The following is a 25,778-nucleotide window of genomic DNA, read 5'->3' as shown; positions in this document are numbered from 1 at the left end:
TTAACAGAGGTCCTTTCCAGTGCTTGGAGTAATACCTCCCATACCTACTTTAGTATCATGCTGGGTATGATTCCAACATGATACCGAACATGATCGGATTAGTTTCAGCCAATTTCCAGATGGTCATCGCATAATAACACACTGCCCCTCTATATGGTATATGGCTGTCTACAACCCGGTAGAACGTACTCCCTAGGCTGTAGGGGTGTCCTGCTCATGCAGGGGCACCCTCACACTTAGAACCAAGCATCCTGCCTTCAGGATTGCAAAGGCCTGCTAGAGAGGTGACTTATAGTTTTTAGGTGCAGTGACCCTAGATATAGGAAACCTATATCTTTTGTAAGTGGTGCTAGCACCAGCTTACAGATGCTGCAATGGCAGGCCTGTAGTTGCACTTTGAATGGTCTCCCATGGGTGGCATAATGCATGCTTTAAGCACCTCTGTGGTACCTATGCCATGGGTTACCTTAGTACCGTATACTAGGGACTGATAATTGTACCCCAGTATCCAATCTCATATGTACCTAAGTACTGACCACAACAATTTAGGGGAGAGAGCAGAGAGACTGGGGTGGGAGACTGATTAGCAGGATTCTAGTCAGAAACCAGCATTGCACCGGGCAAAAAGTGGGGGTAACCATGCAGCAGAATCCTACCTTCCTACAGAGGTATATCAAGGGTCCCGGATTATAAGGGGTCACCCCTTCAGGGAGAATGCTTTGGTACTCTGCAGAGAACTTGGTGGAGGAGACCTCCCAGTTAGCTGTTAATATATTAACTCCAGTTCACTTCCTCAACATTGTATGGAGGGTTTGGATACCATAGCTATATTTAGACGCTCTGATACCCGCAAGGGTCATGTTCGCGCTATATAAATCCTTCAAAATAAATAAATAAATAAATACATTTCTCGTTTATTAGAGAAACGTGCCTCATTCGAGACTTGACCATGGTGTTTCCGACTGGATACAGGGTGCTAAAAAGCGATCATACTGGAAGGTAAATTGGGGGTGTTGCCTTCTTTTAGAGGGACTATTAGAAATTGGATTTTTGATAGGCTAGGGCATGTGCCACAGCGAGGCAGAAACCACCATTTTTGTCAGGATAAGGGAGTTACACTGCTAAAATAACTTCTGCCCCCCCCCCTGGTAGCTTGGCATGAGCAGTCAGGCTTATCTTATAGGCAGTGTGTAAAGCATTTGCACATAACCAACAGTAATACAGTGTAAGCACTGCAAAAGGACACCACACCAGTTTAGAAAAATATCCAATATTTTTATATACTTAAGACAGGCCCAAAAATGATAAAAATCCACAATACAGTACTTAAAAATCTTCAGTTGTCAAAATATGCTTGAAAAACAGTTCCTTGATGTTGATAGCTCCGTCCAGGGCTATCACGGCGTTGCGAACAAACAAATTCAAACAGTTCTGGCAGACCGCGGCGTCGCGGCCCAGCTACGGCGTTGGGAAGACCCGCAAACAGTACCGTTTAGAAATGCAGGGCATCGGCGACCTCTCGTTGAGCCTACGAAAGCAAGGCGTCTGCAGGCATCTGTTCCGGAGGTCAGTGCAGGAGTCGTCTGGCCCTTGAAGTCACACACGTTGCAGATCAAACTCCTCTCTGTTGAAGTCAGGAGCGCTGGCGTCGGTAGGGGTCGGGTGCTGCGTTGTGAAGTGTAGCGGTGCGGCGTACAGTGCCCTCAGGTCGAGATCCAATCAGCGGCTTGGTGGCGGCGTCAGATGGCGTTGTCGGTGAGACCAGGGTCACAGTGCGAAGTGAATGCGGTGCTCGTCGCCGTGCTAGCAGGTCGCTGTGCAAGCAGTGTCGTCGTCATTGCTGAAGCGCTATCGTTGGCTGGCGAAAGGGAGTCGATGGCACCAGTGCCGGTAGGACATGACTGCAGTGCGGGATGAGGTTGGTGCATTGTGTAACTTTACGGGCGGTGCCCTCGAACCACGGTGCAAGCAGCAGCATAGATTTTGGCGTGGAGCATCGTCATCGGGGATACCAAGGCATCGTCCTGAAGCGAGGCGGGGTGGAGTGCGGTGCCCACATGTCGCGGTGCGTGCAGCGGCTCGGTAGCGGCATCAGCAGGCATCATGGATGAGACCAGGTCGCGGTGCGGTGTTGCAGCGGTGCCTCTGCGGTGCCTTCAGGACACAGAGTCGGTGGGTTGCTTCTTCTTCTGTTGCAGCACAAAACACACAGTCCCCAGTGCTGAGTGCAGAAGAGCTTGAAGTCTTTGCTGTTACTGAGACTTCTTGAACAGGGGTCAAGCGCTACCTCAAGCCCTTGGAGAAACTCACAAAAGTAGATTGCAGAAATGCAGTCCAGTCCTTTCACTGCCCAAGACAGAAGCAGCCACTGCAGGCCAACACAGCAAAGCACGCAGCAATGAGGTAGTTATTCCTCGGAGCTTTTACAGCTCTTCTTCTTGGCAGTCTTCATGGTCTAAAAGATTTCTAAAAGTCAGGGGTCTGGGCCCCAATGTTTATATCCCAAAATCCTTTGATCTCTTAGGCAGAGAGTGTCTGTGCCCAGCTAGACCCAGTTCCGCCTTCTCTGGTGTGACTTCCTGGCAAAAGGTGAAGACGGCATGGTCAGAGGCAGACCAGGCCCTTTGAGGTGCAAGGAAATCTCCCCTCTTTCCCCAATTGTAGCCCAGGTCTAGTCAGCCCTTTCCTGACCAACTAGATTATCTGGAGCCACTCCTGCTCCCCAGCCTTCTGTCATCCAAAACACAGACAGGCAATCTACAGAGGCACAGAGGATGACTGAGCAAGAAAATACCTACTTTCTAAAAGTGGTATTTTCAAACACAGAATGTAAAAATTACCTTCACTAAAAGATGTATCTTTAGATTCTGAGTTCAGGCATACTAAACTTTAATTTCCTACCTAATTCCCCGGGCCAGTTATGTTTACAATATGTTATAAACAAACTCTCCATTCTGTCCTATGGGGAACAGGTAGCCTTGCAATAGCGAAAAAATGAATTTGGCCGTGATACACTATCAGGACATGCCACACACACGAGGGCAAGTCCTACCTTTCACATACACTGCATTCGGTCCACAGGGGTACCTTGGGCCTACGTTAGGGGTAGCTGTCATGTAAGAAAAGGGAAGGTGAGGGACTGGCAAGTGTGTGCACTGGCCAAGGCGGCAGGGCAGTTACAAACTGCACGCAGACTCCGCAATGACGGGTCTGAGTTACCTTTTCAGGGCTACTCACGTGGGTGGCACAATCATTGCTGCAGGCGCGCTAGTAGCATTTGATTCACAGGCCCTGGCACACTCAGTGCACTTTACTAGGGACTAACAAGTAAATCAAATATCCAATCATGGAAACACCAAACCATAACACAATTTACACAGAGAGCCTATGCACTTTACCACTGATCAGCATTGAGAAAAGTGCACAGAAACACTATGCCAGCAAAAACAGAGTCAAAACCGGGAGGTCAGAAAGCAACAACTCAGGGGAAACATGCCAAAAGATGCCATGTCTAACAGGGACATGTTTTAAAGCATTAGGGTGAGCGATTCCTCGATGAAATCTTGTCAGGTTATGATTTTCAACATTCATTTATGTGAAAAGTTAGCCTGGCATAGTTCTAGTGGGCACCTTGCACCAGGCTAATCGACCCTTATTGATGGTGGTTGTAAAGTCAACCTTATAGAAAGCTATCCTAGTGGTAGCATGGACCAGCAGTCGTAGGCTAAGACTTCAGAGAGCATGTGAAGCAAGATTGTTTTACATATTATAATCCCTTGAATACCAAATGAAAGGACACTACACAAAGTATATATCAAATATATATATGTATTTATTCTAAACACAACCCCTCTGGACTCTTTATGAGGTCAGAGGAAAAAGTACATCACAAGTTACTTAATTAGCATACGATAAGTTGCACAAATACAGTTTTGCCCTAGGGGCCTCACAAACCATATACTAAAATAGTGATATAAGAACCACGTCTGGAAAAGAAAGCAGGCCTGGAGCCTGGGGAATCTCTGGGGCTACTCTAAACAACCAAAGGTTATGAAGTAGGAGGCCCACGGGAGATGCGTGCAGTGTCTAAACACAGCTGCGAGTTACCATTGACTTTCTATGGGAAAAGTACAAGTTACAATTTTAAAGATTAAGGGCACTTCTGAATTAGCTACGATGGAACCCTTTTAGACTAGGACCCTTGGAGGGCCAAGCACCTCTGTGCTACCTGTGGACCAGTTTTACCTCACCGACAGGAGCCGGGTGCATAGGTTTATTTTGATGTCGGGTTTCGTTGATGTTTTCAATGGAGATCTGCAAAGAAGTGCTGTAGACGACCAGGTGAAGAGTGTCCGGGTGGATCGAAGATCTGAAGAACCTGAAAGCAGAGGGGACAGAGTCTGGGTTACTAGCCAGTGACCAGGAAGGAACCAGTCGATGTTGCGTCGATTTCAGGTGAAGAGGTGAATCTTGTCTCTGTAGCCACGAGGACCAGGAGGTATCGACGATGACCAGGTGCTGGATTTGAGCTGTCCCACAAAGGATCTAGTTGAGTGCAGTATCGGTATCTGGATTGGACCAAACAAGTCTTGGCAAACGCAATCCACGCAGGAAGTGAAGATTGAGGTCTGGGGAGCTTCTCCTGTGCAGGGAAGATGGAGCAAGCCTGGAGCAGCCAGGAAAGCAGTTTGGTTTCAAAGGAAAGTCTTCAGGGGGCTCACTAGCCAACGGACTAGGAACCAGGAAGATGCATCAAGCTGAAATGCAAGAGCAGGCCCACATGCGGCACTCGTGGAGAGCTGAGCTTCAGTGCAAATGGTGCTCGGGTCTGGGGCTTCTCATACCCCAATGCATAACTTCAGTTACCTCAGGAGTTGATGCAGTTAGCAAAATGCAGGATATCCAGGGTGTCCAGTCCCACGTCTCTCGTGTCCACCATAGATCTCACTTTTGCTGTGGATGTGGGTCAGAGTCAGAGAAGTCTGGAAGTCCAGTTCCTGTGTCGCAGAGACTTCGGGTTCCAGCGGGAGCATCGACAAAGCAGACCAGCAAGGTACTGGTGGTGCCTGTTTGCACAGAGTGGTCACTCCTTGAGATGTCTTCCGTCTTCTAGTCAAAATAGAATGTCGAAGGTCCAAGAGTTTTGTATCAAAGTTTTGTTCCAGGATAATCTAAAGTCCTAGGGACACAGCTCCTATACTTATACTTAGTTAAGGGGCTGGATTACCTGCTAGGTTCCTCCTATGGGTGGAGCCTGGGAAGGGGGTGGTTACACCCCTTTCCCTTTGTCCAGTTTTGCGCTAGAGCGGGGCTGGAGTGCCCCAGAAACTGGTTTGAACCGGGCTATGCATGGAGCACCTTGTGTGCCCCAGGCAGTGTCTGGAAAAGCATCTGCTGATGCAGCCCTCCCTGCCTTAATACACAAAACCCTGTCTGGGGAGGTTCTGGCACCTCCCTTGACAGGAAATATATTGTCCAGGCCTCCCCTGCCGGAGTTTTGTCCAGCAGCAGGAGGTCAGACTCGTGTCTGTGGCAGCAGCATCCTTTTTGTGATGCTGATGCTCTGTTTTACTTTAACCGGGCTTAGCAGTAACTACATGTCTTCTCCCTCTAGAAGGATGGAATGCTACGAGAACTGGTGGGGGGGGGGGGGGGTGGGGGGTAGTATTCCAAAGTGTTTGATACCTTACAAGACATGTTTTGATAAAGCCAAACCAAAGTTAGCATTAACCGCGAGGATCATAATGCACTTAAGAGTATATGATATGGCTATATCGTAGAACAGCTATAAGGAGATGGTTCCGAAAGCTGGAGAGGGGCTCAGCTCATGCTATGGCACCCTCTCACATAAAACCAAGCACCCTGCCTTCAGGATTGTTAAGGCCTGCCATAGGAGTGATTTATAGGTGCATATGTGTCTATAGGTGCATATGTGTCTATATATAAGGTAGATATAGATATACTATATCTAAGTAAGGGGTGATTACACCACCTTACCCAGGCTGGGTGAACAGCCTGTGGTGTCAGTTCGGAGGGCCAGCCAGGGGTGGCATAATACATGCTACAGCCCCTGGTAGGCCTTGGATGCACCTATGCCCTGGGTACCTATGGTACACTATACAGGGGCTCACAAGGGTGACTCAGTAACCAATCTGGTATGTACCTAAATTACATGGAGTCCATTTTATAGGAAGAGCAGATAGCCTGGGGCCCTGAATAGCAGGATCCCTGGCCAACTAAGTCGAAAACCAGCAAAACACTAGGCGAAAAGTTGGGGTAACCATATAGTCAGATATCCACCTTTCTACAATTTATTATCATGTTCAATTTAGGAGGAGCTTTACTCTCTAGGCCTCCTGGTTACAATTTCCAGTTGGCAGCACACCTATATCCTCTGCTGTCACCATTTGTGCTGAAGACGGATCATTTACTTCTTAACAAAGACTTTAATCTTAATTTTGAGGATCAATTGGATCCATTGAACAGGAACTTGGAGACCTTGGAGCACAGGTGGTGATACTCTAAAGGTCTCAGAGCACCAGACTATTTATAAAAACGCACTCAAAGCTTACCACAAGTAACTTAGACAAGCTAAAATACTACACTGTCAGGAGACTTGAGGAGAACAGAAGATCTTCTAGAGAACTATTTAAAATAATTCAGGAGGTAGCTGATCCAGCAGTGTTGAATCAGCCTCAGCCTCCATCGGTGAGGAAATGCCTGAGTTTTTTTATGACAAAATAGAGACCATTTATTTGTCCTTTGCTAATCAACCTTCTACTGGGGGGGAGGGGTCGCTTTGGCGATACCAGGCCTCATACCTTGGCTTTGCCTAACTGGGGTCGGGTCTCTGCACTAGGGAGATGGTGGAAAAGACTTTGCTTACGTTTAAATCAGTTTGCCATTAGACCATTGGCCTCACTTTATTTACTCCATTTTGGTGCCTATTCTAAGTCTGCATCTAAAATTACTTTTGGACAAATCATGGAAGGGAGCTGAGTAGCCCTCATCCTGTAAGCATCAATCAATCAATCACAGACATTTATAGAGTGCACTACTTACCCGTAGGGTCTCAAGGCTCTTGGAGGGGGGGGGGGGGGGTGCCGTTACTGCTCGAACAGCCAGGTCTTGAGCTTCTTCCTGAAGGAGAGGTGGTCTTGGGTCAAGCGCAGGTCGGGAGGGAGGGAGTTCCAGGTCTTGGCGGCCAGGTAGGAGAAGGACCTTCCTCCTGTTGTCGCTCTTCGGATGCGGGGTACGGCGGCGAGGGCGTGGTTGGCTGAATGGAGGTGGCGTTTGGGAGCGTAGAAGTTGACTCGGTTGTGGAGGTAGCTCGGGCCTTGATCGTGTAGGGCTTTGTGTCCGTGGGTGAGGAGACGGGAGGTGATTCTTTTGTTGACGGGGAGCCAGTGCAGGTCTCTCAGATGTCCGGAGATGTGGCTGGTTCGTGGGATGTCGAGGATGAGTCTGGCCGAGGCGTTCTGGATCCGCTGGAGTCTCTTCTGGAGCTTGGCGGTGGTACCGGCGTAGAGGGCGTTGCCGTAGTCCAGTCGGCTGGTGACGAGGGCCTGGGTGACGGTCTTCCTGGTCTCGGTGGGGATCCACCAGAAGATCTTCCGTAGCATGCGTAGGATGTTGAAGCACGATGAGGAGATGGCGTTGACTTGCCTGGTCATGGAGAGGGAGGAGTCCAGGATGAAACCCAGGTTCCGTGCGTGGTCCGTCGGTTTGGGTGCGGTGCCCAGGGCGGGGGGCCACCAGGAGTTATCCCAGGCGGAGGGTGAGGAGCCCAGGAAGAGGACCTCCGTCTTGTCTGAGTTCAGTTTCAGGCGGCTAGTTGTCATCCACTCGGCTACATCTTTCATCCCTTCGTGCAGATTGGCTCTGGCGGCGGCGGGGTCGTTGGTCAGGGAGAGGATCAGCTGTGTGTCGTCGGCGTAGGAGATTATGTTGAGGTTGTGTTGGCGTGCGATGGCCGCGAGGGGGCTCATGTAGATGTTGAAGAGGGTGGGGCTCAGCGAGGATCCTTGAGGGACGCTGCAGATGACTTCGGTGGCCTCTGACTTGAACGGTGGTAGGCGGACTCTCTGTGTTCTTCCGTCGAGGAAGGAGATGATCCATTCCAGTGCCTTCTCCTGGATTCCGACGTTGCTGAGGCGCTGCACTAGGGTGCAGTGGCAGACAATGTTGAAGGCCGCAGAGAGGTCTAGGAGGATGAGGGCCGCTGTTTTTCCGTTGTCCATCAGGGCTCGGATGTCGTCGGTGGCGGCGATGAGGGCGGTCTCGGTGCTGTGGTTGGCTCGGAACCCAGACTGTGAGGGGTCGAGGGATCCGTTTGTCTCGAGGAAGGCGGCAAGCTGTCTGTTGACGGTCTTCTCGATGACTTTGGCTGGAAACGGGAGGAGCGAGATGGGGCGGTAATTCTTGAGTTCGGTGGGGTCCGCTGTGGGTTTCTTGAGTAGAGCGCTGAGTTCGGCGTGCTTCCAGCTCTCAGGGAAGGTGGCGGTGTCGAAGGAGGTGTTGATGATGTCCCGCAGGTGGGGTGCGATGACAGCGTCTGCCTTGTTGAAGACGTGGTGGGGGCAGGGGTCGGTCGGGGATCCGGAGTGGACGGAGTTCATCATGCTTATGGTGTCTTCGGTGTTGACCGGAGTCCAAGCGCGGAGGGTGGGGGTGAGCGGCGTTGCTGTGGTCGTGGCGTGCGTTGGTTGAATGCTGAAGCTGTTGTGTATGTCCGCGATCTTGTTGTGGAAGTAGGAGGCGAGGGAGTTGCAGAGGTCTTGCGAAGGGGTGATGTTGTTGCTTCCTGCGTTGGGGTTGGAGAGCTCTTTCACGATGTTGAAGAGTTCCTTGCAGTTGTGTGCGTTGTTGTCCAGCCGGTCCTTGAATGCGGTTTTCTTGGCGGTGCGGATCAGTTGGTGGTGCTTCCGGGTGGCGAGCTTGAGGGAGGCCATGTTGTCCGGTGTTGGTTCCCTTCTCCAGGCTTTCTCGGCAGTTCTTCTTGGAGCTCTTGAGTTCGTCGGTGAACCATGGGGCCTTCTTGCTGCCGGGTCTGCTGGGCGGGGTCCTCAGGGGGGCGAGTTCGTCCGCGCAGTTGCTGATCCACTTTGCGAGGTTGTCGGCGGCCTGGCTGGGGTTCGCTGAGCTGGCAGGAGGGTGCTGGCTCAGGGAGGCGGCGAGCTGGTCCGCCGTGATCTTGTTCCAGCTTCTTCGAGCGGCCTGTTGCTGGTGGTGGTGGATCGTCGTTCTATCGAAGGTGAAGTGGACACAGCTGTGGTCCATCCAGTGGAGTTCTGTGGTGTGGCTGAAGGCGATGTCTTTGCTGGATGAGAAGATGGCGTCGAGTGTGTGTCCGGCGAGGTGGGTGGGGGTGCTCACCAGTTGCTTGAGTCCAAGGTTGGCGAGGTTGTCGAGCAGGGTGCTGGTGTTGCGGTCGTTGTTGTTCTCCAGGTGGAAGTTGAGGTCCCCCAGGAGGATGTAGTCAGCGGAGGGGAGGGCATGCGGGCTGACGAAGTCGGCGATGTTCTCGCTGAATTGTGTGCGTGGTCCCGGGGGTCGGTAGATCAGGGTGCCTCTGAGGGTGGTCTTCGGGTCGGTGCGGATCTGGAAGTGCAGGTGTTCGGCGGTGGTGAGGGTGTCGTCGGTGCTGGTCGTGATGCGGATGGTGTTCCTGTGGATGATGGCGATGCCTCCTCCCATCTGGTTGGCGGTGCGGTCCCTCCGGGTGATCTTGTAGCCCTCAGGGATGGCGATGGCGATGTCGGGCGCTGAAGAGGCGTTCATCCAGGACTCCGTGAGGAAGGCAACGTCTGGGGCTGTGGTGTCGAGGAGGTTCCAGAGTTCGATGGCGTGTCTGTGGACGGAGCGGGTGTTGAGCAGGATAAACTTGAGGTGGTTGCTGCTGGAGTTCGGTTTGGCAGGTGCTGGTGGCGGGCAGGTCCGGACGCAGGTGAACTTGCAGGTGAGGCAGCTGAAGGGTCCGTGGGAGCGTCGTGGGGTGGCTCGGTAGCATCCTGGGATTCGGCCAGTGTTGAGTGCGATGAGGGTGTCGGCGGAGTACGTCAGGCGGGCGGGCGGGGGTCCTCGAGGGCCAGGGGTCCTGGCGCTGGGCGCGGTCCGGTCGCGGACGGGCGCAGACGGGCTTACCTTTGGCGCGCCTTCGGCGCACAAACGGCGCGCCCGCGGCGCACAAACGGCGCGCCCGCTGCGCGTGACCGCTGTGCGTTCGCACGGTCGCCATATATGGCGAAGTGCGCGGGGGGCGGAGCAGCTGGGAGGCGGGAGCGGGGAGGGTACAGAAGAAAAAAGGGGCGGGGTTTAGCGGCGGTGGCGGGAAGCGGGGAGCGGGGAGGGATGACGAAGGGGGTAAACGACAGTTATACAAAATAGAGAAAGAAAAGACAATTAACAGAAACCAGGCAATACAGCTACTTAAAACAGTTCTAAAGCATTAACTCCAACAGGGGCAGGTCGGGCGGCCACGGACCACGCTGCACGAGGCAGGGGGCGTGGTCACTCGCCGGCAGCCGGGGCAGTGAGGCAGTGAAGGCGGAGAGGCACACGCAGCAGCTGGTGGCCGTGCGGCGCGGGGGTGTCCTAGAACTAGGTCACACTCACCTGCGTCGCACGGTCACCATATGTGGCCAAGTGCGCGGGGGGGGGCGGAGCAGCTGGGAGGCGGGAGCGGGGAGGGTACAGAAGAAAAAAGGGGCGGGGTTTAGCGGCGGTGGCGGGAAGCGGGGAGCGGGGAGGGATGACGAAGGGGGTAAACAACAGTTATACAAAATACAGAAAGAAAAGACAATTAACAGAAACCAGGCAATACAGCTACTTAAAACAGTTCTAAAGCATTAACTCCAACAGGGGCAGGTCGGGCGGCCACGGACCACGCTGCACGAGGCAGGGGGCGTGGTCACTCGCCGGCAGCCGGGGCAGCGAGGCAGTGAAGGCGGGGAGGCACACGCAGCAGCTGGTGGCCGTGCGGCGCGGGGGTGTCCTAGAACTAGGTCACACTCACCTGCGTCGCACGGTCACCATATATGGCCAAGTGCGCGGGGGGCGGAGCAGCTGGGAGGCGGGAGTGGGGAGGGTACAGAAGAAAAAAGGGGCGGGTTTAGCGGCGGTGGCGGGAAGCGGGGAGCGGGGAGGGATGACGAAGGGGGTAAACAGTTATACAAAATACAGAAAGAAAAGACAATTAACAGAAACCAGGCAATACAGCTACTTAAAACAGTTCTAAAGCATTAACTCCAACAGGGGCAGGTCGGGCGGCCACGGACCACGCTGCACGAGGCAGGGGGCGTGGTCACTCGCCGGCAGCCGGGGCAGCGAGGCAGTGAAGGCGGGGAGGCACACGCAGCAGCTGGTGGCCGTGCGGCGCGGGGGTGTCCTACAACTAGGTCACCCAGGTTGGTCCTGCCACTGGTGAATTAAACTGGGGTGCTATCTTGAATGTGTCCAACTATCGTCCCATCTCACTTCTGCCTTATGTGGTATAGGTTTTAGAAAGATCAGTCAACTTTCCCGCTAGTCGGACAGTACCAACTTGCTGCACCCTAGTTTCAGGGCCAAAAACAGTACTGAATCCACTCTGTTAGTGGGGCTCGACAGCATCAGGCTCCTGATCAATGAGGGTAAATCAGCAGCCCTCATACTCTGAACCTGTCTACTGCTTTCAACACCCTTTCCCACAACCTATTATTACAAAGGCTGCATTAAAATCGGCCTTCATTCCACAAATGTGCAATGGCTTTGCTTGTTTCAGAGAAACAGATCTCAATTGGTACAACTTCCCCCTTTTAAATCCAACCCATGGATGACACACAGGGGCAGCTCCTCCGTAATGGCGGAGGAGTGTCGCTCCTCCGGTCAGAGTCCATCACAGAAAAATAAAATAAAATATTATAAGAATAATATAATTTTCTTTTTCTTTGAGGGGCTCTGGCTGATGGTGCATGCTGGGTGAGGCCGGGCCATGACAGGCAAGAGTGGTGAGCACTTAAAAGTGTGCATGTAAGTTTGGCTGGCCATCTTAGGCCAGCCAAACAAACATGCACACTTCTATTACTCCAACCCAGCTGTGTTCACAGCCGGGTTGGAGAAAAGCCCAAGCTCTGAGGCAGTGCTTGAGGGGCAGACCAGGCCACTCGGACCAATCCTGGTGCTGCTCTCATAGCATGAGAGCAGCATCTGGATTGGCTGGGCAGCCTGTGCCTTCACAGAGACTGCCAGGAGTGGGGCACTGAGGTGGCCGGCTGCATCGAGGCAACAAGAGGTACGTATTTTTTTATATTTTATTCATATACTCAATTTCTCTCCTCCTCCCACCCTTTCGGGTGCGTTGGCCACCACTGATGAGACATTTTAGGTTTGCCATGGGGTCATCCTTGAGCCCACTTTGTTTAATGTTTATGTGTCACCTTTAGCAAGTATTGTTAAAGCTTAGGGGTTTGAGATCACTACTTATGCCAATGGCACTAAGATTATTAGTTCCATCGATGATAGGAATACAGAGATGTGAGGAAACTTAGTTAGCTGAGTTTTGGAGATGACAAGGTGGGTGCAGTTTTACTATCTGAGAAGCAATGCAAAAAAGACTGAAATTCTGCTCTTTGGTAGGCCATGTAGGGTTTGGAATGACTCTTGGTGGCCCTCTTTGATAGGCCCTGCCCCCAGCCAAAAAGAGTAGCTAATAATCTGGATTTCCAGATTGAGAAGTTGTTTGGAGATTCAGGTATAGAGAATGTTGCTATAGTCCAGCCTGCAGAGGATGATTGCTTGCCTGATGGTCCTACTAGTGTTCAGAGGCAAACATTTGAAGATCTTTCGTAGCATGCATAGGATGTGGAATCAGGAGGTTCACACTGTATTGACGTGAGCCGCCATGTTAAGTTTGTCATCTAGGATGATCGCTAGATTTTTGGTGTGGGCTGTGGGTGTGGGTGCTGCTCCTAGTTCCGAAAGCCACCAGGTGGAGTCACATAGAGAGGTCTTGTTGCCAAAGACCAGTACTTCTGGCTTGTCAGAGTTGAGCTGCAGACATTTGGCTTACATTCAGTCTGCAACAATGGTCATGCAGTTGATGAAGTTGGTCCTAGTGGTGATTGTCTTGCCTGTCAGGAAGAGGATGAGTTGGGTATAAAAGGCGTAAGAGATGTCTCGTGATTTGATGATGTTGGGGAGCGGTGTGATAGAATAAATGACTGCTCCTTTAATTTCTTGGCAGCTTCACACCGGAACGCCCGCCCAATGTATCTTGAACTTCTGATTTCTTAATTTTTTGGAGGAGGTTAAAGACTTGGCTTTTCACACCCTATTCGTTCTTGGGAAGAGGTGTGCCGCGGCCAGGGCGGCTGACTCTGGAACACAGGGGCTCACGGTTCGATCGCCGGCGGCAGATCAGCCCAGCACCATATGACTCTGGGCAATAGCTCGCTAAGTCTTCCCGACGGCCCCCTTGCGCCTTGACACCCTTGCTTAATTGTTTGCGCTTTGCAAATACTGGATTTACATTGTTGATGACCTGTGTAGTCTAAATGTATGATGTCTAGTGGCGGGATATCCGTTTGTGGATGATTGAGTGCTTTACAAATACTATAACTAATTAAATTAAAAAAAAAGTCTTAACTGCACTTCTCCACTATGCACTGCAGGAACAACCTAGTACAGGAACATTCACGTGACCTTTCCAGGTGTATTCCAGGAATAATACAGCTAGAGGGAGTTCTCTGCAGGTATTATTCCTAGTTGATGAATTAGGCCCTGAACTATAACAGGAGGTATGCCAGCTGTTGCCATCTGTGCCTCTCTGAGTAAACTACACTAAACTGTTGCACAGTGCAACAGTGGGACCCTCTCTGCGCATGCGCATCAGTAGTTTGCAGCGATATTAATGTTCTGCGCATGCGCAGTCGCTTTCGCGGCCTCTGTCCCTTTAAAAGCCTCTGACGGGCCAGGTGCGGGCTGACGTCTGAGGAATGACTGCTCCAGTCTTGGTATGTGTATGCAAATTAACACACGCGACGACCAATGGGAGAGCTCTATTCCGGCACCCCTCGCCCAATGGGCAGGCGCAACCGTGACTCACCATATAAGGAAGGCCGTCGCCATAAAAGGAAATATTGTCTTTCTTTATATGGAACAAAGTAGTTCCTGGGAGAATTATCCCTCCGCGCGCACCATACCTTACTGAAGGAGCCAGGCCGGGAGATTCGAGCCGATGGGAGGGGCGGGAGGGTCGCGCAGCCCCCGGGGGGTGGGGGGAACGGGCTCTGGCGCGGAGGGATCTGCGATGCGGACCGCCTCTGGCATGATGGCAGAGTGACAGGCAGGCCGGGCAGAGTTTACACACACGGGCACGAGAAGAGTAGTGCTGGCAGCGCGAGCCGGAGCGACGCAGGGGCCTGGGCGCGCGCGACGGCAGCACGCAGCCCGCGAGGAGGCAGCCGGTTGGTGGGCCAGAGCGGGCGCGAGGCGGAGGCCGTTAGAAAGTGTGCGCGAGCCGGCGCCCGCCCTCACTCTCGGCGCGAGCCGGGGCCACCCTTGGAAGGAGCGTGAGCCGACGGCGGCGTCACTGGGTGAGCGCGAGCCGGACGGAGAGCGCGACCCGGGGTCAGGGGTGAGCGTCAGCCGGACGGAGAGCGCGAGCCGGCGTCGGGGGTGAGCGTCAGCCCGGGTCAAGGGTGAGCGTCAGCCCGGGCCTGCGGTTGAGCTCGAGCCAGAGCCGGGCCGGGAGCCGCAGAGGCCGCCCGGCGCCCCCCCCCCACCCCTGGGCCCCATGGCCGGGCGCCGCTGACCCCTCCCCAGCCCCTCGCACCCCCGCCTCCCCCGGCCATGCTGCCCTCGCAGGGCTCCGGCAACGGGCCGTCGCCGCTGAGCCGCGGCCTGAACCTGGGCCGGCGCACCGGGGGCCCTCCGCGGGGGGGCCTGCGGCCCGGCGTGCTGGCGGGGCCCCCGGGGGGCCGGCGCTACGAGCTGGAGCCCGGCTCCGGCCTCTACAGCGGCTCCGAGGCCGACTCGGACTCGGCCGACGAGGAGCCGGAGCGGAGGGCCGGGGGGGCCCTGAAGAGAGGCCTGTCCGAGCTGGAGCTGCCCGAGGGGGGCGGCGGGGGCCCCGGGCAGGGCCCGCCCTGGCCCCCGGGGGCCACCGTCAGCGGGGCCAAGCCCGGCAAGAAGACCCGCGGCCGGGTCAAGATCAAGATGGAGTTCATCGACAACAAGCTGCGGAGGTACACCACCTTCAGCAAGAGGAAGACGGGCATCATGAAGAAGGTGAGACCCGGGGGGGGGCAGGGACCAGGGAGGGGGGGGGCAATGAAGGTGAGACCCTGGGGGGCACCAGGGAGAGGAACACTGAGATCAGGGGTGCACCACCTTCAGCAAGAGGAAGACGGGCATCATGAAGAAGGTGAGACCCTGGGGGGGGCACCAGGGAGAGGGGGAACCCTGAGACCAGGGGTGCACCACCTTCAGCAAGAGGAAGATGAGACCACTGAGGGGGGTACCAGGGAGAGGGGGAACCCTGAGATCAGGGGTACAGCACCTTCAGCAAAAGGAAGACGGGCATCATGAAGAAGGTGAGACCCCTGGGAGGGGGGGCATGGAGGGGCAGGGACCAGGGGTACCCTGAGACCAGGGGTGCACCAGCAAGAAGGGGAGACCCTGAGAGGTAGCAGGGAGAGGGGGACACTGAGATCAGGGGTGCACCACCTTCAGCAAGAGGAAGACGGGCATCATGAAGAAGGTGAGACCCTGGGGGGGCACCAGGGAGAGGGGGGGGCAATAAAGGGGAGACCCTGGGGGGGGGGTACCAGGGAGAGGGGGACACTGAGATCAGGGGTACACCACCTTCAGCAAGAGGAAGACGGGCATCATGAAGAAGGTGAGACCCGGGGGGGGGGCATGGAGGGGCAGGGACCAGGGAGGGGGGGGCAATGAAGGTGAGACCCTGGGGGGCACCAGGGAGAGGAACACTGAGATCAGGGGTGCACCACCTTCAGCAAGAGGAAGACGGGCATCATGAAGAAGGTGAGACCCTGGGGGGGGCACCAGGGAGAGGGGGAACCCTGAGACCAGGGGTGCACCACCTTCAGCAAGAGGAAGATGAGACCACTGAGGGGGGTACCAGGGAGAGGGGGAACCCTGAGATCAGGGGTACAGCACCTTCAGCAAAAGGAAGACGGGCATCATGAAGAAGGTGAGACCCCTGGGAGGGGGGGCATGGAGGGGCAGGGACCAGGGGTACACTGAGACCAGGGGTGCACCAGCAAGAAGGGGAGACCCTGAGAGGTAGCAGGGAGAGGGGGACACTGAGATCAGGGGTGCACCACCTTCAGCAAGAGGAAGACGGGCATCATGAAGGTGAGACCCTGGGGGGGCACCAGGGAGAGGGGGGGGCAATGAAGGGGAGACCCTGGGGGGGGGGCAGGGAGAGGGGGGGGGGCAATGAAGGGGAGACCCTGGGGGGGGGGCACCAGGGAGAGGGGGACACTGAGACCAGGGGTGCACCACCTTCAGCAAGAGGAAGATGAGACCACTGAGGGGGGTACCAGGGAGAGGGGTGCACTGAGATCAGGGGTACACCACCTTCAGCAAGAGGAAGACGGGCATCATGAAGGTGAGACCCTGGGGGGGGGGGCACCAGGGAGAGGGGGAACCCTGAGACCAGGGGTGCACCACCTTCAGCAAGAGGAAGATGAGACCACTGAGGGGGGTACCAGGGAGAGGGGGAACCCTGAGATCAGGGGTACAGCACCTTCAGCAAAAGGAAGACGGGCATCATGAAGGTGAGACCCCTGGGAGGGGGGGCATGGAGGGGCAGGGACCAGGGGTACACTGAGACCAGGGGTGCACCAGCAAGAAGGGGAGACCCTGAGAGGTAGCAGGGAGAGGGGGACACTGAGATCAGGGGTGCACCACCTTCAGCAAGAGGAAGACGGGCATCATGAAGGTGAGACCCTGGGGGGGCACCAGGGAGAGGGGGGGGGCAATGAAGGGGAGACCCTGGGGGGGGGCACCAGGGAGAGGGGGACACTGAGACCAGGGGTGCACCACCTTCAGCAAGAGGAAGATGAGACCACTGAGGGGGGTACCAGGGAGAGGGGTGCACTGAGATCAGGGGTACACCACCTTCAGCAAGAGGAAGACGGGCATCATGAAGGTGAGACCCTGGGGGGGGGGGGCACCAGGGAGAGGGGGAACCCTGAGACCAGGGGTGCACCACCTTCAGCAAGAGGAAGATGAGACCACTGAGGGGGGTACCAGGGAGAGGGGTGCACTGAGATCAGGGGTACACCACCTTCAGCAAGAGGAAGACTGGCATCATGAACATGAGACCACTGGGGGGCATGGAGGGGGGGCCGGAGGGGACACTGAGATCAGGGGTACACCACCATGGAGGTGAGACCCTGTACAAATGGTGATTTGGAAAAAAAAGTGATAAACGGCCACATAACATTTGTGAGAAAAAAGTAATTAAATAGAACTTTTATAAATCCATACTTCATGGTATTTCAATCTATATAATAACAATTTGTGACAGAGTTCTAGAAATACACACATAACCCGGTGTTCAAGCTAGCTTTTACAAAAGGTGAGACCCTGGGGGACATGGAGGGGTGCACTGAGATCAGGGGTACACCACCTTCAGCAAGAGGAAGACTGGCATCATGAAGAGTTAGATCCCTGGGGTGGCAGGGAGAGGGGTACACTGAGATCAGGGGTACACCACCAAGAAGGTGAGACCCTGGGGTGGGTACACTGAGTGGCTCTGAGGCTTATAGGAAGTGAGTTCAGTTTCTAGCCGCATTGTTTGAGAAGGATTGAGCCATAAATCTTTCCCTTTGAAAGTAGGGGGCTCGAGCATTACGTGAAGGTCTAGAGCTGCCTGAGATTTTGAGTTTGTGCCAGAACGCGAGGGGTGGAGGTGTGCAAGGCTTTGTGGGTGATACAGGCAGGCTGGTAAATTGACCTTGCTTCGATGGGAAGCCAGTGAAGAGAAAACAGTATGGTTGTGATTATTTTTTGGGCCCCACATACAAAACGTGCCACTAAATGGAGGGCGAATTTAAAAGGAGGTGGGTTTTGGGGAGTCCAGCAAGGAGTTGCAGTAGTACTATCTGGAGAGAACTAGTGATTAGACCAAGGTTTTAAGGTCTTGCTCAGGAAAGAAACTCTTGAATACGACGCCTGTGCGTGATCGCTAAACCAGTGATAATTCCAACCCGGTCACGAGATGGGTAAAAGTACTTCAGGGTGGTGAAGTGCAAAATGGCAAATGAATCCTTGACCCCATCAGTAAGATGAGGTCCCTCATCTGGAATGAGACGGATCGACACACATGCCTCCAGCTTCACTCAGGGCCTGGTGAACACTGACGCACTTGCCCGTTGTTTTAATCTATTATCGCCGGTTTAACGATCACGCACAGGCGTCTTATTCAAGAGTCAGTCCCAAGAGTCATGGGTTATTCTGAATGCTAGGTGGTTCTGAGTAAGGCGAAGGTGAGTGGGAAGTGAGTTCCAAGTTTTAGCTGCCAGGTAGGAGAAGGATCTACCTCCCATGGTGGTTTTGTTGATGCGAGGTACGGTGGCAAGGGCTTGGTTGGAGGATCGTAGCTGGCGGGGGGGGGGGTGTAGAAGGAAAGTCGTGTGTTGAGGCAATCGGGTCCAAGTTCGTAAAGTGCTTTGTGTGCGTGGGTTAGGAGGCGGAAAGTAATCCTTTTATTGACGGGGAGCCAGTGGAGGTTTTTCAGGTGGCCAGAGATGTGGTCTTTATGCGGGATGTCTAGTATGAGTCTGGCTGAAGCGTTCTGGATGCGTTGGAGTTTTTTCTGGAGTTTTGCGGTGGTACCGGCGAATAGTGTGTTTCCGTAGTCCAGGCGGCTCGTGACAAGTGCGTGGGTAACCGTTTTTCTAGTTTCGGTGGGGATCCAGCGAAATGTTTTTTTGAGCATGCGAAGAATGTTGAAGCAGGATGATGAAACGGCGTTGACTTGTCTGGTCATCGAGAGTGAGGAGTCCAAGATGACGCCCAGGTTCCGTGCGTGGTCCGTCGGGATGGGTGCTTTTCCAAGGGCCTCTGGCCACCAAGAGTCATCCCAGGCGGAGGGGGAGGTACCTAAGATAAGGACTTCTGTTTTGTCGGAGTTCAGTTTTAGACGGCTGTGCTTCATCCACTCGGCTACTTCTTTCATTCCTTTGTGTAAGTTGGTTTTGGCGGTGTTAGGGTCTTTGGTGAGTGAGAGGATAAGTTGAGTGTCATCCGCGTAGCGGTTGCCCGATGGAGCAGTGTGTGCCCGCGCACCTTTGGTGATGGATGACAGGGAGTGCTTGGTGGACCGGTGTACCCGGGCACCTTTGGCCATGAGGGAAAGGAGTGCCTGGTGGGGCAGGGGTTCCCCAGGTACCCGAGGTGATGGTGGGGCATGGGTTGCCCGGGTCCCCGTGGTGGTGGTGGTGGGGCAGGGGTTGCCAGAGTACCCGTGGTGATGGTAGGGCAGGGGTTGCCCGAGTACCCGTGGTGGTGGGGCAGGGGTTGCCCAGGTACCCGTGGTGATGGTAGGGCAGGGGTTGCCCGAGTACCCGTGGTGGTGGGGCAGGGGTTGCCCAGGTACCCGTGGTGGTGGTGGTGGTGAGGCAGGGGTTGCCCGGGTACCCGAGGTGGTGGTGGTGGGGCAGGGGTTTCCCGGGTACCCGAGGTGGTGGGGCAGGGGTTTCCCGGGTACCCGTGGTGGTGGGGCAGGGGTTTCCCGGGTACCCGAGGTGGTGGTGGTGGGGCAGGGGTTTCTTGGGTACCCGAGGTGGTGGTGGTGGGGCAGGGGGTGGTGGTGGTGGGGCAGGGGTTTCCCGGGTACCTGAGGTGGTGGTGCCCGGGTACCCATGGTGGTGGTGGTGGGGCAGGGGTTGCCCGTGTACCCGTGGTGGTGGGGCAGGGGTTGCCCGTGTACCCGTGGTGGTGGGGCATGGGTTGCCCGGGTACCCGTGGTGATGGTGGGGCAGGGGTTGCCCAGGCACCCTGGCTATGGTGGGCAGGGAGTGCCCGGTGCTCCAGAGGTCCTTCCAGCTGCCGGCCCAGTCCCACCGGGTGACACTGGTGTCCATTCATCGGGTGTTTGTGGTCCCTGTCGGAGGAGATGGATGGCCCCGCAGCTGCCCCGGGCAGCTGTCCTCAGGGGTTTACCCAGCTGTGCGCCCCATCCCCGAGCCTGACAGCCGAGCCTCCGCAGGGCAGCGCCGACACGTGGGGCACAACAGAGGTGCCAGGCGGGCCCAGAGCTAGCGCCTCGAGGAGCCCCCACAACCCTCGGGCAGCCCTCCCTGGAGAGCGCTGGCAGGCGGCCTCCAGGCGCCTCTGGGCTGCTGGTCTCGGATCTGTGGCCCCCGAGGGTGTTTGTTGGAGATGGCTGCATGCTTTGAGTGCTGTCCACAGGGCAGCCATGGCCCCTCCCTGCCAGCAGCCCAGCTCCCAGCCCATGTCCACTGACCCGGTGGGCGCCGCGGAGATGGTGACCTGTGACCCCCCCTGGGGGCTCTGCTGGTACCGGCCTCGCACTTCAAGAGCAGCAGAGAGTGCCCGCTGGCACAGTGTGCACTTTCACCCCAGTCACAGATCCGGATTTGATCCATTCTGTTTCTGGGCATACACTCTCCACTGGATTCAAGCTAGCCTGGCTGAGCAGGGGAGTTACCCCAAACCGCTCCCAGGATGCTTGATTCCGGTCCAGGGAAGGCCTGGCAGTTCGGGCTGGACTGTTCCCATGGGGCACAGGGTCAGACTGATTTGCATATGGCTGAGTCTAAATTGGGGTGATGTGCCAAAAAATAATGGATTAAACCCAGATCTGTGCCTGGGGTGAATGTACAACTGTTATTTAGCGCCAAGATACCCGTAGTGTGAACGTGCGCTTTACAAATAGACGTTATGTATGATTTGTTCAACATTCTGTCCATTGGTTTTTTTTGCTATTTAAAGTATGATCTGTGCATCTGCCTTAAATGAAATCCTCCCACTTATCTTTTTTTGTTTATATCTCTTTATTGACAATTGTATTTTAACATTCCAGTACAAAAATGTCAAAAACTAAAATTGCTCAACACAGTGCAGTAAATCATCGAGGTGTCCATGATAACAATTCCAGTAGTGCTCCATAGTGCTTCTGGTGTAGCGATGGTTGAGAAACGCTTGAGAAGCAGTGCGAGCAAATGTGTAGAACAAGCACTACTTGTTGCAATGGTGAACTGTGCGCACTATTGCAACGCAGTGAACAGTGGGAAGTGGGTGCAACACAATGAGGACAAAAAAACTCGACTAAAGGAAGGGGACTCCAGGCCCTGAAACGTAGGGACGACTAAGCGACTGCATGTGCAGCACATGAAGACCCCTGTGTCCGCGAAATATGCAAGGATTGCGTGAGGTAACCCCCCTTTTATGACCCCACGCTAGCGGGATTGGGGTGACCTCTGCTGTGGGTGTGATTGATCACCGAAGCCCTCCAATCTGTAGCCAGTGGGAACTTGCAAAGTCCCAGTAAGTCCTCCCTTTGGAGTGCCATGCCCTCTGCCCTGGCCCAATTGAGCAGAGCATGTCGCCAGGCCAGCACCGGGGGCGCTGCAGGATTTTTCCATCTTTTAGTGATCAGGCGCTTTGCGGTAATTAAACCCAAATCGAAGAATCGTGTAGCAGCCTTGTGTTTCTTTCTCCTTTTGGAGAGATGCAATATGTACACCTCCCAGGAGAAGGGAACTACATTGAAGCGAGGTGGCTGCAGCGTCTGCCCAGTAATCACCCAGGGCAGCGCCAAAGCTTGTGGAGGAGGTCTGCGTTGGTCAGGTGACATCTGGGGCATGCAGCGTGTTCCCTGTGAAAGAGCTTATTTATCTGAGACGGTACACACAATAAAGAATAAATATTGGATCTGCCGGAAGTGGACCTTCTAATATGGCCACCCATTCCTTCTCTAATGGGGGTCGATCTAGGTGATATTGCCTTGTGTTGACAAAGTGAGGAAGCGAACCAACGTATCCCGTGCCCCACTGTGCCCATAACATGTAGGTATTGTAACAGGTGGTGTGGGAGGTTCGGTTGCCCCCACCTAGTTGAAAGTGAGGCTATGAGGGTGTGGTGCATCAGGAATTGACCCAGGGGCACACCCTCTTCTGGGATAAGGTCTGCATAGGGGATTAGCGCGCCACCCCTAAAGAGTTCTCCTACGTCATGTATGTCTGCAGCCTCCCAGACACGTAGTTCAGCCGCTGTGATGTGTGATCTACCCTTTGGCGACCTCACTAAAGAGATGGCAGAAGCATACAGCCCTTTTTAAAAAAAATTATTATTATTTTTTTTTTTACTTAAGTGGAATTGCAGTAGTGTGTGAGTATTTATTTAAAACAATATCAAAACTGGTGTGCCCACCCATCTTTGTCAAATTACGTTCCATTCTCCTAAAGACTCAGAAGAGTTTGATATCTTGGGCAGAAGAGGGAAGGTGTGCTGTAGTACATTTGTAAGACCGACATGGCCCAGGAGGCAACCCATCTGACTGCACACCTGTGACCACCTGGGTGCTATAAAGCGCACTTGTAGTTCCAGCAGGGTGGGCCGCACCAAGGAAAAGCCTGGGCCAAGGGCAGGCCCGTCTGTACCTTGACTAGGCTGGGCCCCCCTCTTCAGTCCTGTACTCTCCTAGTGAGTGTGTGTGTATATATAGATATAGGCTATCTATCTATCTATCTATCTATCTCAGGGTTAGATATTCAACTTATGTCATTTGGAATGACATTCTGTGGAGTCTCTTAAAGGCTTGTTCCTTTTTAGTGCCTTTTTTTTTCTCACCGCGACCAAGCGAAAAGCCTCCATGCCAGCCAGGTCTGGCTTATCTGCTACCATGGCTGCAGCTCGGGAAACAACACTACTCCTAGAGCCGTCCCAACAGCTTGCAATTGATACCATCTCCGTGTCTGTCCAGGGCCAGTCGTCAGCCCCAAGACCCATTGTCATGTGATACAATACGGAATACCAGCACCTTTCGTTCTTCACCACTTAATAGTGCCCCTCCAGCTAAGTGCATGAGACAGCCGGGCACCAAATGACATGCCCTTCTTGCACTCCAAACGTGTGCACTGTCTTCTGGTACAGCGAGTGCTGTTCTTTAGTTCATGGAGTCGGACTCGTACCAAGAGAAATTGATGTTCTGTGTGAAGGGGGTGTTGGAAGGTTTGCTCTCCCCATTTGTGCATTGTTTGGGGCTATTGAAGAGATTCTAAGCCACATTAAGACCATGCACAGTGCGTTTGTTGGTCCCCTGGTTATGACAACTAACATGTATTCAGGCCTTGTTGGCACCTCGGTCAGTTGTAATGTACCTTCGAACGGGCCTGCACATAGTATTCGCCTCCGACACTATAATCAACTGCGAGCTGCTGATGTATCTCAAAATGTGAGAGGGCTCCCTAGGCAGACGGTGGATGTGACAATGGCCATGACTTTAGGACCAGCAAAGGTTCCACCCTCTGCTCAGCCACACCACACAGGAATTGATATGGCCACCTTGCCGGGCAGTATACAGCCATCTGGATCCCCTTCAGAATGTGCTTCATAACAGCTAGGGAATACTAGTAGCTTTAGGAAGGAGGAGGAGCCATCATATAATGTTACCATCAATGTACCCCGTGCTGCCCAAATGTGGCAATGAGGGCCCCTAGTCTGACTAATCTCATCCTAATACCAGTGGGATGTAAATGAACTTATTTGCTTACCTTAAAAGCAAATTAAATGCCCCTGATTGTTTCTCATTCACTTCTATTTCTCACCTGATCTGCATTCAGGAAACTTGTAGAACCCTCCAATTATGAGGCGTTCTCCATTTTCACTTCTGCTATCCCATCATTGTCAGTTCGCCCAACGCGTGGTCTCCAAATTTTAATTTCTAACTTGTTGCCTGTGGTTATTAGGTCTTTTACAGGCATGCCATTCTATCCGCTTGGGCAGTTGTCTTCTACGCCTGTGTCTGATGTGGTTTTAATCAATTTTTAATAATGTGTTTGACTCTTCTTGCAGTGAGGTTCTTTTTTTGACTTTGAGGCGTACCTAGGTATGTTCTTGCGAGACAGTCTGCTAAATTGTTTTATATTCTGGACTGGGAATTTTTATATACAGAAATGTCTCTCCTTGGCTGAGTATTTGTGTGGCATTGCCGATTTAGCAGGTGAGGGAGTCTTACACTTTTTACATGAAACCTGCAGGCAGTCCCTTCTTTTAATTTCCAAATATGACTTCTTAATTCTGGAGACCTATAATGAAGTGAATAATGTGCAGGTCCCCTTTTTTATTGGTAGAGGATCCAGTACGCCCATTAAACATATTGATCAGACTGGACAGGTCGGAGAAGATAGGGGGAGGGATCGCCTGTATTCATCGAAGGAACATTACGGTAAACAGAGCCACTTCCCCTGTTTTCCCCTCCCGTGAGTACACATGCCTTGACATATGCAGCTACAGCAAAGCTGTCTGCACCCTTCACATCATCTATCATCCAAACCTCTTATTCACCGAACACCTCATGGATATCGTTACAACGAATGCAGGAAGACAAAATCCACACATTTTCCTAGGGGACTTCAATCTCCATTGGAAAGACCTCAACAATGCAGTCGTCAATAGCCTCAAACACTTCCTTGATGACCTAGCCCTCATACAAATCTGCAACAGCCCCACACACAAAAAAGGAGCAATAATAGACTTAATTGTCTCCAAAAGCAACATCACTCAGCTGGACTCAATCCACCATGTGATTGGTCAGACCACTGTATTAACTTTTACATCAACGAGACAGTGAAACGCAATTCAGCTCAATCCACTAAACCTAAAATCTGGAAAAGAGACCTGAAACTACTCCACCCCAGCGCACTTCCCTCTTCTGTTACAACCTTCTTCGCCCTCCGCCAGGATCCTCCGATGTCCACCATCTCACCAACCACTACCTCAACTCCATGACATTGATAATTAACGAGGCTGCCCCACTTCAACTAAAGAGTAACCACTAAAAACTCTAAGCCCTGGTATAACGGAATACTTAACGAGGACCGACGATCCCTTCGATCACATGAACGCATTTGGAGATCAGCACCTTCTGCTAAGCACCTAAAGACATTAAGGAAAAAGAGAAACGCTTACCATAGAAAGATCAAACACACGAAAGCCGACTTCTTTAGCCATCAACTGGACCAGGCGAGAAACCGCCCCAAAAAACTTTTTGACCTTATCCGTACTCAAGCGAAGGATGCTCCCCAACGTTTACAAGACACACCTCGCCTGCACCGAAACTGCGAAGAGTTCAGCCTTTTTCTCCTTGAGGACCAATTACTTCACTCAGGCCCTCGTTCTAACACCACACCGTCATGCTCAACCTCACCGTTACAAACCTCCGACAAGCCGATCTTGAAAAACGAAGCAGCCTGGTCATCCTTTGCTACATATACCGAAGAAGCCCTAGGCAGGATTCTTCTTTTTTATTTTTTTTAATGAAAAACTTTTATTGTAGCATTCAATAAAAATAAAAGCATGGGCCTACAACCGCAGGGGCCGGCCGCTGAACAAATTGAGACCGCCAATATCAAAGTATGACACAGCCCCGCCTGCCTCATAGACGCGCTGGGCGCACTCAAATGCCGAGACCTTGCCCGGAAGTGCACCATCTCCCCTCCCCCCCGTACCCCCCCCACACACAGCTTCTGTCCTCCTAGCCCTGGTCCCTCTGGCTGCTTACCCCTCCACCCACTCCCTGA

The 25,778-nt window shown here is 53.5% G+C and overlaps 1 protein-coding gene across 4 annotated transcripts in view; it reads left to right on the top strand.

Moving 5' to 3' along the window:
• Positions 1 to 14,233: 14,233 nt before the first annotated feature.
• Positions 14,234 to 25,778, top strand: part of SRF (serum response factor) — a 225,252-nt gene continuing 213,707 nt past the window's right edge. Inside the window, exon 1 of one of the 4 annotated variants that reach the window (XM_086948774.1) lies at positions 14,234 to 15,267. In XM_086948774.1, coding sequence (XP_086804900.1) covers positions 14,830 to 15,267 — 438 coding nt within the window. In that variant the 5' untranslated portion in view covers positions 14,234 to 14,829. Of the gene's footprint in view, positions 15,268 to 15,842; positions 15,878 to 15,985; positions 16,024 to 16,154; positions 16,193 to 25,778 lie in introns of those variants that run through there. The other 3 variants (XM_086948777.1, XM_086948775.1, XM_086948776.1) reach the window with 3 other exon arrangements.

Source organism: Lissotriton vulgaris, unplaced genomic scaffold (assembly GCF_964263255.1).
Source record: "Lissotriton vulgaris unplaced genomic scaffold, aLisVul1.2 SCAFFOLD_375, whole genome shotgun sequence".
Classification (NCBI taxonomy): Eukaryota; Metazoa; Chordata; class Amphibia; order Caudata; family Salamandridae; genus Lissotriton; species Lissotriton vulgaris.
The sequence above is the reverse complement of the archived record's forward strand: the minus strand, read 5'-3'. Positions and strand labels throughout refer to the sequence as shown.